The following is a 14,908-nucleotide window of genomic DNA, read 5'->3' as shown; positions in this document are numbered from 1 at the left end:
AATTTCTTTTTTGTGGGCTAATTCTCATCTTCTGTGTCAGCATTCATAAACATGTCTTAGTTCACCGGTGAGAAGTGGGAGAGGCAAGGTTTTTTTTTTTTTTTCGCTTGTTGCCATGATGAATCAACTTTGTTCCATTGATGAGGGCTTTTCATCTCCTCATGCCGGAGCTTAACTCAGGCTCAAATGAACTCAGAGTTGATTGAACTAACTGTTCTGAAACCCAAAACTCAGTTTGAGTTGGACAGCTCAGAGTTAGTCAAGCCAGAGTTCAGGTTTGTTAACCCTGCTTTCTGAAACAAGGCTCTGTAGAGAACTCAATCTGAACTCTAACATCCTCTGTACATCTTTAACTTTAATCTCTTTTTTTTTTAATTTCAATGTTAAATAAAACATCTGAAAACAAACAGTGGCATCAATGTGGACAGTTTGGACACTTCAGTGATGAGGATTGAACCCAACAACAGCCTTCATCACACACCACTACACACCACTGACATCTTGCATGGCAGATGCCAGTAACAGATATTGCTTCGAAAATTGTTTCTCGCTTTAAATAAACTGAAGAAAAAAAAAACCTTTGGAGTCACTGAAGTTACATGCACCAAAATATGCAGAAAGTTTTGAAGTGTCAGTTTGCTCGAACAACAGGCAACGAAACCTCTGTGTCGCTCTCTTCAAACTACAGATCATCTACTGTATGTCACAGAAGAAACACACACCCGACACCTCTGAGGTGTTTCCAGCGGTTTCTCCTGTTGACGGCAAAGAAAAGCAGACATCGTTCATTATCATTATAATTATTCTGTAACATAAAGATAAAACAATTCAGTAACACAGAGAAACAGAGCAGAGTCAAGTCACAGTCAGAGCTGTTTATGGACATGTTGATGTGAACCATGCCAACAGTAAGTTAACAGATATGTCAATGTTCAAAAAAACAACAACAACAAAAAAACACAAGCTACATTCTGTGAACGCACATCAGATTAAACTCTGATTTGTTCTCCTGTCTCTGTCCAGCTTCACACAGAGCAACGTAACAGTTTCCTGTAACTAAGTCGTCGCCACAGACTCACAAAAACATAAAGCTGTTGCTCTGTGTGATGAAAACAAACTGCGCTCCGAAAAACACCAGCAGCCTGTGTAACAAAACGGTTAAAGGTTAAAGCTGCTGCTGCTGCTGCTGGGAGAACACAAACAACAACAACAACAACAACAGCAGCAACAACCACCACAACAATAAATAAACAATCATTGCTGCATGTAAAGCAACGGTCGAGTGGCGTCTCTCCCAGATTCCTCCGGTTTGTGCGTTTGTAGTTTTGTTTGTTGTCACTGTTCGTTGTGTGAAGAACCTGGCTCATCTCCGCCTCTTAGAGGAAACAACTGATGGTTCAGATTCAAGTGAACAAACCCAGGACACTACACCTAGAAGCCAGAGTCTAAGTCAGAGTCTTAGATTTAGTCTCAGTCTTAGTGGACTTTAAGTTTTGGGATCTTATAGGATGCACACAAACAGCAGTCTAGTCCTTTAAACTGAGGCTGAATCACTTCCTATACACTGTGTTCATATTTTACTCTGACAGTGACAGACACGACAGTACACAAACCGTCCTGGCCCGTCTTTGGTGTGTAGTATGGACCGGGGACAGACAGTGTGAGGAGACACTTCAGGACTGTCTGTGGGAGCAGCATCCCTCCGTTTTATCAACCCTAGACTGGTATACGTATGTGAGGGACGAATTTGGCACTTAAGAGGACACCTGTCTCTCTGTCCTCCTCTGACCTGAGACACTACTCCAGCACTGATACATTGCTCTGTCAAAATAAAAGCCACTTTCTACGCCAGTTCCCGGCCTTTCACGGCAGAAAACAGCAGGGAGAGAGACTGGGAAAGGGCGGGGGGGGGGGGCTGGGTACACAGACAGACACGATGTGGATTAACAGGGAGAATCTGCAGTTCAATGAGGACGGAGGTGTGGAGTGGAGCAGGTCAGAACCAAACCCTTTGTTCTCACCACCACATTTAAACAGTCAAACAAGCTCCTGCTTCATCTCCATCTCTCTGTAACTCGGTTGGGGGGGCGGGGGGGCGGGGGCTTCCAGGAGCCGGCGGTGGATGGTGGCTGGTGGGGGCCACTGGAGCAGCTGGATCAAGCGAGGCGCTCTCTGCTTCAGACCAGCCCTGCGTCCTTGGCCATCCTGTAGAAGGCTCCTCTCTGAGCGATGAGCTGAGACGGGGAGTCGAACTCTGAGATCTCTCCTTTGTCCAACACCAGGACCCTGCAGGAGACAGAGACGGATCAGGACCCTTCTGTTCCAGATGCATCAGCACCACCAGAACTACAAGTCCCACCAGCGCTGCTCTTCACAGTTTTATTGACAGAGTCATCTTGTTTTCTTTAAAGGTATAATGCATAAGAATTCTTGATGTTGCATTCAGGTGAAATGGGGCAGACGTCAGACAGACAACAGACGCTGCATGTAACAGGATAAACAAGCCTCTATGTAAACAAGTGGTCCGCCAGCACGAGGCTAAACAATACAGGCATGACAACATGTTGTCATGGTGATGTCGTATTGTTTACCTGACCCACGTTTTACCGTCTTTCTCTGGTGGAGTAAAATGACATCCGGTTGGTTTGCCGATGGCCGTCTGCCTGACTGCACCTGAATGCAACACCAGTGCCTCCGTCCTTCCTCACACTACACAGTGGTGACAATTTTAACAGGCCGAGCCCACAGCTCCGCTGAGTTTCCGTGGTTACCTACGGTCACGCTGTCACTCAACGTAAAAAATGGCGATGCAACATGGCCGCCTCGGTTCGGTGCGTCGCCCACTTATGTATTTGTAACGACTTGTAACAACTCATTCTAAGGAACCAGAAAGCTTTCATTTGTATGCGGGTGTGATTCGACTTCAGTGAAATACGTATTTATGAAAGACAGATTTGATTTTTGCTAATAAAAAGACAAATAAGTTACAGACTGGGGCTTTAAAGGGACAACGAGGAGTTTTGGAAAGCGAAGTGTTTTCACACTACATTTCCCATGAGCCTCTGCACACACGGTGAAATTCTTGGAGCGGCGCAAGACAGACGTCTTGCCAAGAATGTTTTCATTCATCAAGAATGAAAGCCGGAGGTTCGAAGATGATCAGATACCGTCGTAGTTCCGATTCGGCTGCGTTATTCCCATGACCCGCCGGGCAGCGTTCACAAAACCGAAACTAGGAAATGCTGGGCGAGCCGACCACTAAATAATAATAACAAAATAACGATAGAGACAAAACAATATATTTATTGAAAATGGAGCCATTAACAAATGTGGGTAACGTAGATTCATCCACATTAACATGAGACTCTTTTATAACCAAATACAAACTCTTCATTCTCCCTTTAAAGGAGACATATTACGCCTCTTTTCCACAAATTAAAATAGTTCCCAGGTGTCTGTGACATGTTTCGGTCAAAATACCTCAAGGATCAAACATCACAGCTCTTTTCATCCGCCCTGTTGAGAACGGCTGGTTTCAGTGTCTGTCCCTTTAAATGCAAATGAGCCACTGCTCGCCCCGCCCCGCCCTCTCTACTGGTACTCACAGGTAGGGGTGGGATTATGTCAATTTGAGAACTAATGACATCTTTTGATGGTTGCCGCATTGGGTCAAATCAGTGGCAAATGCAACCCTCTGCGCCAAACACGCTGAATAAAAGTGTTAAAACAGCCAGTATCTTTAAAGGTACAATATGTAGGAATTCCCCCCATGTGAAATGGGGCAGACGTCAGAGAGACAACAGACGCTGCATGTAACAGGATAAACAAGCGTCTATGTAAACAAGTGGTCCGCCAGCACGAGGCAAAACAATACAGGCGTGACAATATGTTGTCATGGTGATGTTATATTGTTTACCTGACCCACGTTTTACCGTCTTTCTCTCATCAAGTAAAATGACATCCGATTGGTTTGCCAACGGCGTCATTCAGGTGCCTGACTGCACCTAATAAATGCTAATAGATACCAAATAAAATAATAAAAAGCCAAATAAGTTACATACTGGAGCTTTAAATCTACTGTTACGGCTTGGTACCACTAGTTAGCGAACACGTTCAGCTTCAATCCAGACGTCATTTGTGTGTGTGTGTTTTTATGCAAACCCCCCATGGTGGTTTTGTGAATAGAACAACAATATTTATCTTACACAAGCCCTTTGACCCAGAAATGTAAGTGTCAGAAGAGCGACAGGCACAAACAGCGCATATTTCATAAAAAAACGCTATATCTTTATTTCTAGAAAACTGATGAAAATTGGTCACTGTTTATCTTGGGATTGCTCAGGAACAGAGGCATGTAGAAATAAACAGTTTGTCCCCATTGGAAGCAGGAAGTTTCACCTTTCCAACGAGCCATAGTGTGTGTCCATAGTTATGATATAGAATACCCTATGGCTCTACAAAAATCGTCAACAATGGTCTAAATTGCTGGCACCAGGATTAAAGCTTTGCAAAACAGCACGGCACTCGATGAGTTAAAAGGAGAATTCTAGTCATTTTTGACCCCTAAATCGTTGTCCTGATGGTCACCCAGTGTTGGGGGGAGCAAAAAACACGACTAAAATTGATGCAGGCAAACCGGAGTTACACCATGGCTAGACGGCGCTAGCGCTAGCGACAACGCTAACCTATGGGGGCAATTTTTTCAACCAGAACAAACACAAAAATAAACGGTGGAGCAGTGCAGTGGTAATGTCCATAATATCTCTGACCATTTATTTTAGTAAAGAAATCATCACAACAAGGAAAAAGTGTTTGTTTCTGTTGCTGGGAGAGCAGGCGCTCTGTGATGGGATAGTAATGTCTTTCCTGGATGTTTCAGAGTTCGGCTATCTGAGGTGAGTGACTAGATGCAAAAACACAAAGTTTATACTGTTTATACTGTAAGGCAAGGCAAGGCAAGGCAATTTGTATAGCCCCTATATGAGTTCAGTGGTGTGTCGTAAGGATTCCAGTCATGTACCATAGATATCTGATTGTTTTTTGAGTGTTTGTTGTGGTTGAAAGAATTGCCCCCATAGGTTAGCGTTGTGGCTATCCCTAGCGCCGTCTAGCCATGGTGTAACTCTGGTTTGCCTGCATCAATTTTAGTCACGTTTGTTGCTCCTCCCAACACTGGGTGACCATCAGGAAAATGATTTAGGAGTCAAAAATGACTAGAATTCTCCTTTAAAGAGCCTTCAAAACGTGATATTTCCATAATAGGTTCCCTTTGAGATAAAACGAGCATGACGAGATGATGAAGAGCCGATACTAACACAGGACTGACGGCTGTGTGTGTGTGTGTGTGTGTGTACCTGTTGTAGTCCATGATGGTGTTGAGGCGATGAGCTATAGTCAGGACGGTGCAGTCCTCGAACTGAGACCGGATTGTGGACTGGATCAGGTTGTCTGTCTCCAGGTCCACAGCTGCTGTGGCCTCGTCCAGAACCAGGATCTTGGTTTTCCTGAGCAGAGCTCTAGCCAGACACACCAGCTGCCTCTGACCCACACTGGAGCACACACACAAAGGTGGGGTTAAACTCAGCCTGCACAATTACACAACTATAATATCCAAATCTCAGGGGCTACAATTCTTTTTCTTAAAAAGGTAAAATGTTAAAATTGTTGTGTTGCGTGAACACTGCAAGTGTCGTCCAGGGCGTTTCTGTAGCAACTAGAGAGATGCCAGTGACAACAAATCATAGTTTGAAGACATACGGTGACATGTCTGTTTAATACAAGACCCAACAAAAATCACTTCTTCTGTTTGATGTATTATTCTTTTGTTTAACACAAACCCTCATCCCTCTCTCTGTTAAAGCAGGGGTGAATGTCTGGTGTCCTAGAGTGTGTGTTTGTGTATGAATGATGGCTATGACCAGCTCAAAATGTTTTTTGCACATTTGTCCCCATTGTTGTCAGCAATTTACAGAGTTTTGATTTATTGTGTGTTGTCTGCTACTGTGTCTTATGCAGCAATTTTCCCTTGTTTCCAGGCCAAATTTCTCCCAAGGGAGACTGATAAAGAAACCTGATTTGACTTGACCATTCCCAGTAAAATCATAATTGCACATCACAATGGCAATCTGTATGTTGCAGAGAGAGGGAGGGGGAGAATGAGAGGGGGAGGAGGAGAATGAGAGTTTTTCTTTCAGTTTACTGTTTTGTGAGCATATCTTTGTTCACTCCAATGTAAATATATCTGCTGAGCATATGTTGCACTGACTTGTTTGATGAAAGATAAAGCATGTGTGTGTATCTGCAAATATTTCTGTGCATGTGAACAATCTAAAGAATTCTCTACAATTTGAACTATTTTAGTATTATGGCAAAGCATACTAAAGATGAGAGTGCTTTGGTAATATGGTAATCTGGTAATATGAATGAAGTGTGTTTGGAGCGATTTTGATAATGCTATGTAGTTCTGGTTGCAGTGCTTTTATTTTGCAGGATATATGAGGTATTTTGCAGTTTGGGTGTGGTTTTGTGAATTGTGTTAAGTATTTTGATAAAACCAGGCTAGTTTGCAAAATTGTGTTTTAGCAATTGGAAAAAAAAAACAGAGTTAGTTTTCATTTTTGACAGTACAAAAATAGTGGAATGGGATGGCCAGGTATCGCATTTGTCTCTGTCATTTTACAAAACAGAAAAAAGTGGTGGAATCAGCTGATACTACTATCATATAGGGGAAGTTGTGTTGAGAAACATGGGTATGGTGAACATTTTAACCTAGGGGTTAACATGTCCTGCAGATGTCTCATGTGTCCAGTGAACCAGCTGTGAGGACGGTTATGAAGGCTTTTACTTTGAAGCATCTGTGCAGAAAACCTGGACTGACAATGATGAATGCAAAAAGAAATTGGAACTCAACTAAACTGGCAATCACAGTGATAGGTGGGTGAGCTTATTATATAGTGGTGTGTGTATTTACATGTGTGGAGCATTGATACCTGAGGTTCTCTCCTCCTTCGCTGCACTCATGGCTGAGTTTGTCAGGCAGACCGGACACAAAGGTCTTGAGGTGGGACAGCTCCAGAGACCGCCACACGTCCTCATCAGAGTAGCTGTCGAAAGGATCCAGGTTCATCCTCAGAGAGCCAGAGAACAGCACCGGGTCCTGAGGAGAGAGAGAGGGGGGGGGGGGGTCATGCAGCAGTAGCCAACCTGTGATCTCTGTTCCTCTGTGTGTTCTGCGTACCGACCTGTGGGATGATGGTGATTCTGGAGCGGAGTTCGTGGAGGCCCAGCTGAGCGATGTCCACCCCGTCGATGAAGATGTGGCCTTCGGCTCCCTCGATGATCCGGAACAGTCCCAGAGTCAGGGAGGACTTCCCTGCTCCGGTGCGCCCGACGATCCCCACCTGGTGGACAGGTTCAAGGTTCAAGGTCAACTTTATAATCCTCAGTGATATGAGGAAATCCATGTGGTCGCACACATCACATGTCCAACATGTAGATAAAAACACAACACACACCAACAAAACTGTCCTACATGATGCAAAAAACAACATAGGAAGACAATCAAGAAGAGTCTAAGAACAAGCATGGAACAAGCTCCTTTCATGCAGACATACACATGACTTAAAGGGATAGTTCAACATTTTGGCACGAGCTGCTCCGAGCTACACTACGGAAGCTAGTGGGATTTCTTGGTTTCCCTCATCAAACTCATCAAATACACAATCCAACAACTCCAAAACTCTTTCGTGGACAAGTTGTGACCTGCACATTCACCACACTGAGATAATAATGTAACGTTGCGAGACGGATGTGCGACGAAGGCAACGTACATCAGCGGTTTTGCATGAATTTCCCTCTAAAACAACTCTGTCTGGTAACGTTCCATTATTATCTCATAGCGTGGTGAATGTGCAGGTCACAACTTGTCCACCAGAGCGTTTTGGAGTTGTTGGATTGTGTATTTGATGAGTTTGATGAGGGAAACCAAGAAATCCCATTAGCCTCCGAAGCGTAGCTCTGAGCAGCTCACGGCTGCTCTCCGCCGTTCTAAAAATAGCTTACACTGACAAATAAAGGTAACGAACCTACTGCTATGACTATAGGGGTTATGGATTGGCCGTTATCGAGCGGGGGAATTTGATTGGATGTTGTCAGTTAGCTCATTTTACAGCTGGGCTGCAGACACAGATCAATCCCATCATCCTTCTTGTCGCCTTAATCATGCGTTGTAATTTGGCTTTACCCGGGGCACGCATGTTTCCAAAAGTGCAGAGCAGGCCAAAGGACAGAACTGTTTTGTAGAACGCAGCAGCACATCACAGGCCACAGACTGTACACATGATGCATATATCAAAACAGATATATAACACACACACACACCCACTGCCTCAGTGCAGTGATGTCCTCACCTTCTCTCCTCCGGTGATGTTGATGCTGATGTTGCGGATGGCCAGGTCCAGGTCGTGGCGGTAGCGCAGACCGAAGCCTCTGATGTCAATGCAGCCATTGGTGGGCCAGCCGGGGGGGAGGGAGGAGGACTCGTGTCTCCACTCGGCCTGGAGGTCAAAGGTCAGTTTAACAAACACATCGACAAAGGAGGAGCATCTGATGGTTGTCTAGATCACTGCCAAATAACAGGTGACACATAAACATAGCAGGGTGAGGAGAAGAAGAAATACTCCCTTGTGTGATATAGGAGTGAAAACACTGATAGAAGAAGTTTCTATGAAACTGTTTGACAGATAACCAGCGTGAGAATCTCTGAGGTTCATATTATATCACTCAGCATGAGAAATAAAGACGTACACACTGACAGACAGAGTTCTACAGGAGTTACCAGAGCTGCTCCCCAAGCCTCTAAACTCATTTTGTCAGATGTCTAAAATAAGGTCGGTGGTTAAAACACAAGCCCAAGACAGTGTCATGTTTTATTACAGAGCATGAAACACATGTTATCACACTGATGTCCTCATCCACAGAGATTTGTACAAAACTGAACTATATCCTGCACCTGTAGTCTGGCCCAGCAGCATGAATATCTTTTTATTTATTCATTTTATTTTATTTTATTTTCATGTCTTGCCTCACTCCTGAGTCCATGACCAGCAGATAGACACCATCCTTTGTGAGGCAAGACACGAAAAAAAAATGTTGGCGTATCCCTTTAATTGATAGGACAGCTGAGAGAGACAGGAAATAGGGAGGCAGAGAGAGGGAGAATGACATGCACCAAAGGGCCACTGGATTCGGGATTCGGATCTCTACCCACTGAGCTAATACGGCGGCCCATGAATATGACATGTGTTTACCTCTTTCTCCGTGTCGCTGTACTCTTTCACTCTCTCCACAGCCACAATGTTGGTCTCCACATCAGAGGACATCCTCACCAGCCAGGTCAGGGAGGCAGTCAGCTGCACACGGGACAGGACGGACAACCTCTAACTAACAGGATCAGGTCAAAAAGCCCCTTCCATCCACACATGGTCCTGGTTTCACATGTAGGTTACATCCACATCGCTACATTTTCAGGCTAGAAATAACTGTGTGTTTCAGGAAACAATCTTCATCCAGACTAACAGACCTCAAAACACATATGTAACTAAGCATACATGAGCTTGTGGAAACAGGAAGCAGACTGTTTTCTCTGAAGCCGAGTGTTTCAGGCTATGTTTACACAGAACACGGTTACACGGTACACTCTGGAGGGTGGTTTTACTTTTTAAAATGTTTTTTAAGCCCCAAAAACACAGTCGCCGTCTAAATGAAAGGCACATCTGACATAATATTTTGTTGTAAACAGAGCCTCAGAGCGAAGCAGGAAAGAGCCAGAATGGAGGAGTACACAGATAGCTTGTATGCGAAAAGTATGGAGTTTTTTATCTATCAAAACATTTAATAGTTGCCCACTGGGGTCCAATATCACATTAAAAGCCCCTGAAATGGGCATAATAGGTCCTCTTTAAAAACTCCACAGTAGGGATGTCACGATTACTTGTTTTCACAATTAATTGCAGTATTAAACGCCATGATTAACTGATCATAAAGATTCTTAAATACCGTCACTCTCCGAAAAAGATTATGTTGGAACCGTATCGGTAGATGTGGCGCCAAACTAAAGGTAAACGCACAGATACTGGCCCATTTAAGTAACACTTCATTGATAGTAATTTAAATGTTAGCGTGTCATTTGTATTTAAAAAAAATAAATAAAATAAACATAAATATAAAAGATGAGATCGCCGTTTATGGTGGGAACTACAACAGTATGTGATCGTCTTCAAACCTCTGACTTAATTCTTGACGAATGAAAACATGAGTCTGTCTTGCGCCGGTCAAGAATTTCACGGTGCGCACGGAGGCTCATAAATGTAGTGTGAAAACACTTCGCTTTTCCAAAACTCCTCGTTGTCCCTTTAAGAGATTAGTAATGTAATTATATTTTGATATATTTGATTTTACACATTCATAGTGTTGTGAAATGTATTGATGCATAATAATCGTGGTAACCGTAATACTGTGATTATTTCTCTGAAAATAATCGTACCAAGAAAATCTATAATCGTGACATCCCTACTCCACAGCAGGTTTCAGTTTTAGCTGAGAACAGACAGAGACCTGACGTAGCTGCTGACAGCTCAGGTCAGACCTGGAGGCTGCTGACAGAGGTGAGGCCGGGTGTTTACCTGGAGAGCGTATGAGATGGACAGGCCCATGATGCCTGGACTGAGGCTGTCTCGTGCTATGACAGCAAACAAAGCAGCGAAGGACACAATGCAGTTCCCCACAAACTCCAGACGGACTGCGAGCCACCTGCACACACACACACAGAGCCACCGACACTGAGGAGAAGAGAACCTACAGAGGGAAGATCACCTGGGAACAACCTGCTCTTGAGTCTTGAATCTTCCCGGACACGGCGACGCTCCCTTACCTGTTTGCCACGATGCTGGGGTAGTAGGCCTTCTGGTTGTGGTCCACCTTGTGGTCGCTCTCGCTGATGAAGCGCGCCTGTTCTCCAAAGGCTCTGATGACGGAGGTGCCCAGCAGGGTCTCGTTGAAGTGGCTGTAGATGGGTGAACGGCTGACCGACTCCAGACGCTTCAGCTGGCGAGACGACGCCACGTAAAACCTCTGGACGGAGCAGCGACAGGTGTGTGAGAGCAGGTAGAAACAAACGCTGGGCCTCATTCACCAACAGTTCTTAAAAGGTATAGTATGTAGGAATTCCCCCCATCTAGCGGTGCGGTTGCATATCGGAACGTATTCTTGATGTTGCATTCACGTGAAATGGGGCAGACGTCAGACAGACAACAGACGCTGCATGTAACAGGATAAACAAGCGTCTATGTAAACAAGTGGTCGGCCAGCACGAGGCAAAACAATACAGGCGTGACAATATGTTGTCATGGTGATGTCGTATTGTTTACCTGACCCACGTTTTACCGTCTGCCTGACTACACCTGAATGCAACACCGGTGCCTCCGTCCTTCCTCACACTACACAGTGGTGACAGTTTTAACAGGCCGAGCCCACAGCTCCGCTGAGTTTCTATGGTTACCTACGGTCACGCTGCCACTCAACGTAAAAAATGGCGATGCAACATGGCCGCCTCGGTTCGGTGCACCTATGTATTTGTAACGACTTGTAACAACTCATTCTAAGGTACCAGAAAGCTTTCATTTGTATGCAGCTGTGATTCCACTTCAGTGAAATACGTATTTATGAAAGCAATATTTGATTTTTGCTAATAAAAAGCCAAATAAGTCCTACTTGCACAGTTTTTATGAAGATTGTGGCATTCATGAATGTTTTCTTATCCAGGATTTGTTCTTAGCTAAGAACAAAATCTACGCACACACAAGAACACACTTACACACATTTGAGAGCTGACATTGTGCAAAATAATAGATTATTGCATTTTCTTCTGCCCTGCAGTTTAATTTATAATAATTTTCTTATCATTAATGATGTTTTTAGTAATTATTTTACAAATCATTGTGGTCTCTTAAAAAAACCCTAGACACTGAATTCATATCAGTTATGTTTATTGGGAATCACTGCGCCATCCAATAGCAGTAAAGTGACTGATCATATGATATATGATAATATGATGATATTATCTGCCGTTACGTGCAGCGGCTGTCGTCCGTCTGCCGTCTGCCCAATTTCACGTGAATGCAGCATGAAAAATACGATTGAGTTGCTTGTGATATACAACCGCAACGCTAGATGGGAGGAATTCCTACACAATGTCCCTTTGAGAAGATACTGGTGATGAGGCCCATTCATGTTTCACACTCAGTCCATGTTCAGAGACCCAACGCCTTTAGAAAATGACTCACCTGCACAAAGAAGTAGAGAAGGCCGAGCACGGGGATGATGATGGCGACCAGGGGCGTAGCCACGAGGATGATGACGCAGGCTCCCATCACGTTGAACATGGAGCCCATGAACATCTTGAGGATGATGGGGATCATGGAGTCGATGGTGTCCATCTCTTTGGCAAAGCGGTTGACCAGGTTCCCGCTGGGGGTGCGCTCGAAAAAGGCCATGGGTGAGCGGAGGACGTCGTACAGCATGGACTGGTGGAGGACGCGGGACGCCAGGATCCCCCCCATGGACATGGAGAGGGAGTAACCGAAGACCGCCACACCTGCAAAGAGAGGGGGGGTTCACATGGGGAGAGGTCTGAATAAAAGACTTGTTTGGTTTACAGCTGAGGCTTCAGGACAGACTAAAGAGTTGTGTCAGATGATCTGAGGCAGCTTGTTCGCTCATAAAGTCTGAGATATAAGGTGTCAAACTGGACAGAGCGTTTGAAGAAAACCTTCACATCAGTGAATGACAAATTATTTGATTTGGCATATACAGTATAGTATTGCGTAGCTCAGTGGTTCTCAAAGTGGGGTCTGGGGACCCCCAGGGGTCCTTGAGAGGGTTCAAGGGGGTAGGGGTGTACCCGAACACGTATTCGGAAGTACACAAATAATGCTTTGATCCTGAATAATAGTTTCATTTGTATCTAGTTCACCTTAGGGTTGCTAAGAAACAGCAACTCCCTGCATGCATTGCATTACAGTAGACAGGAAGTGCTCACCGATACTTCCAGGGTCACCGTTCGAAAGCTAGCATTTTTCTCATAGACAATAATGGGAAAAGAAGCGGCTATAAAACCGTGGCAAATTTTTTTTTGAGTGTCACAACCCCTGCGAAACGACTCGTTTCACTTCCAGAATTTGATCCATTCAGTCTGATTACGTTTGGAAAGTCTAGAAGAGCCGCACGATTAAATTATTTTATTCCCGTTCTAGTTAGCCGAGAGCTAAAGCTCGACTGAAGTCAGTGCGCCCACTTCCGGTTTCTTCCCGAATACGAATCCGAAGTTTTTTTTTAAAAGCCTGAATCCAAATCCGAATACAAATAGTGCACTGGCTGTACACCCCTACAAGGGGGTCCCCAACTTTTTGGACCATTACAGTAACGCATACATTACGTACTAGATAAACAAAGCTGTATGATTATCCATCTTGCTGTTGTTCCAAAATGCCAGTCTGCCGCCTGACTCCAGTTGTTTATCATTGACATAACAGGTCAACCAGAAAGGGGGCCGTATTAACCTGCTGAAACGACCCATATCGCCACCTAGTGTTGAGGCGGAGGAAACGTTCTCGTCAGTTATTCGATTTCCTCTGTTGCATGTAAACTGGGACAAGGACAGAAGTCTGATTAGACGCAAAAATTGAATTTTGAGCATAGCTCAATCAAGCTGAGCATGTACCGACAGACATGTCTTTACAGAGGAACTAAGCAGGATTTCCCCCGTGGCTATGCTGCATGTTTACCTTCATTAAAAAGCTCTGGAGTAATTGTGATCGTTAACTACATGACTTGTGACTTGTTAGGAGTGAGAACGGAGGCTCTCTGTCTTCACCTGGCGTCTCATGGCTGAAAACCAACCTTGTAACATCAGTACAGTACCTGCACCTTATTCCCAGTGTTAGTGGGGGGGGGGTGATTTGTTTGTGAGGACAGAGAAATATAAACACGACGTTCATGATCTTCATCTGTCTCAGAGCGTCTTCCTCACCCTGGGACAGGCCGAGACCTCCGTACACCCCCAGTCTCATCAGTCTGTTGGGCTGCGTGCCGTTGACCACGGGGTCGTCGGTCCACAGGCTCAGCCAGTAGTTGGAGAAGAGGGAGACCAGGTGATGGGCCAGGAACAGCAGCAGGCTGATGAGGGACAGAAAGACGCCGATGGCCTTCAGGTAGGCGCAGAACACAGACAGCTGGACCTGAGGATGTAGGGGAGACCAGATGGGACCAGGTTCAGGTTGGGACCGTCACAGTGGAGGCGTGGACGTACGGCTGTTGGCTGGTACCACTACCTACCCGTCCCATGTTGGCCTTGTCGGCCTCCATCAGCTTGCCGACCTCAGGGTTCTTGGCCTTCATGTTCTGGTCCTGGCCCTCCTTGCTGGTCTGGGACAGCTGGGACTGACTGCTGATGACCGGACTGCTGCTCACACATGAACAACAAAACAGGATGGAAACTTTATCCATTTAAAATAAAATCATTTTAAAGTATATATTTTTTTGGCTTTTCATGCCTTTATTTGATAGGACAGTTGAGAGTGTGACAGGAAATGGGAGGCAGAGATGGGGGGAATGACATGCAGGATAGGGCCGTCCGACGCGGGACTCGAACCGGGGCCGCCTGCAGCGAGGACTATAGCCTCAACACATGGGGCGGGTGCTCTACCAACTGAGCTAAACTCCGCCCCAATAAAATCATTTTAAATTTAAATTTAAAATAAAATTTAATTTAAATTTAATTTTAATTTAATTTAAATTTTTTTTAAATAAAATCATTTTAAATGGACGCAGCACCACAGACTAAAGTGTGTCC

At 44.8% G+C, this 14,908-nt stretch overlaps 1 protein-coding gene across 1 annotated transcript in view; it reads right to left on the bottom strand.

The window, feature by feature from the left end:
• Positions 1-1,451: 1,451 nt before the first annotated feature.
• abcc1 (ATP binding cassette subfamily C member 1 (ABCC1 blood group)) overlaps positions 1,452-14,908 on the bottom strand; it is a 33,421-nt gene continuing 19,964 nt past the window's right edge. The window contains exons 21-31 of the mRNA XM_085785169.1: positions 14,392-14,518; positions 14,087-14,294; positions 12,342-12,652; positions 10,931-11,130; positions 10,683-10,809; positions 9,309-9,410; positions 8,409-8,555; positions 7,242-7,400; positions 6,990-7,156; positions 5,355-5,549; positions 1,452-2,286 (exon numbers count right to left, since the gene is read on the bottom strand). Of these exons, the coding sequence (XP_085641295.1) occupies positions 2,178-2,286; positions 5,355-5,549; positions 6,990-7,156; positions 7,242-7,400; positions 8,409-8,555; positions 9,309-9,410; positions 10,683-10,809; positions 10,931-11,130; positions 12,342-12,652; positions 14,087-14,294; positions 14,392-14,518 (1,852 nt within the window). The 3' untranslated portion in view covers positions 1,452-2,177. The remainder of the gene's footprint in view (positions 2,287-5,354; positions 5,550-6,989; positions 7,157-7,241; positions 7,401-8,408; positions 8,556-9,308; positions 9,411-10,682; positions 10,810-10,930; positions 11,131-12,341; positions 12,653-14,086; positions 14,295-14,391; positions 14,519-14,908) is intronic.

This window comes from Trachurus japonicus, chromosome 8 (assembly GCF_045865225.1).
Source record: "Trachurus japonicus isolate A0001 chromosome 8, Traja_1.0".
Classification (NCBI taxonomy): Eukaryota; Metazoa; Chordata; class Actinopteri; order Carangiformes; family Carangidae; genus Trachurus; species Trachurus japonicus.
Note: the sequence above shows the minus strand (reverse complement) of the source record. Positions and strands in the feature narration are given on the sequence as shown.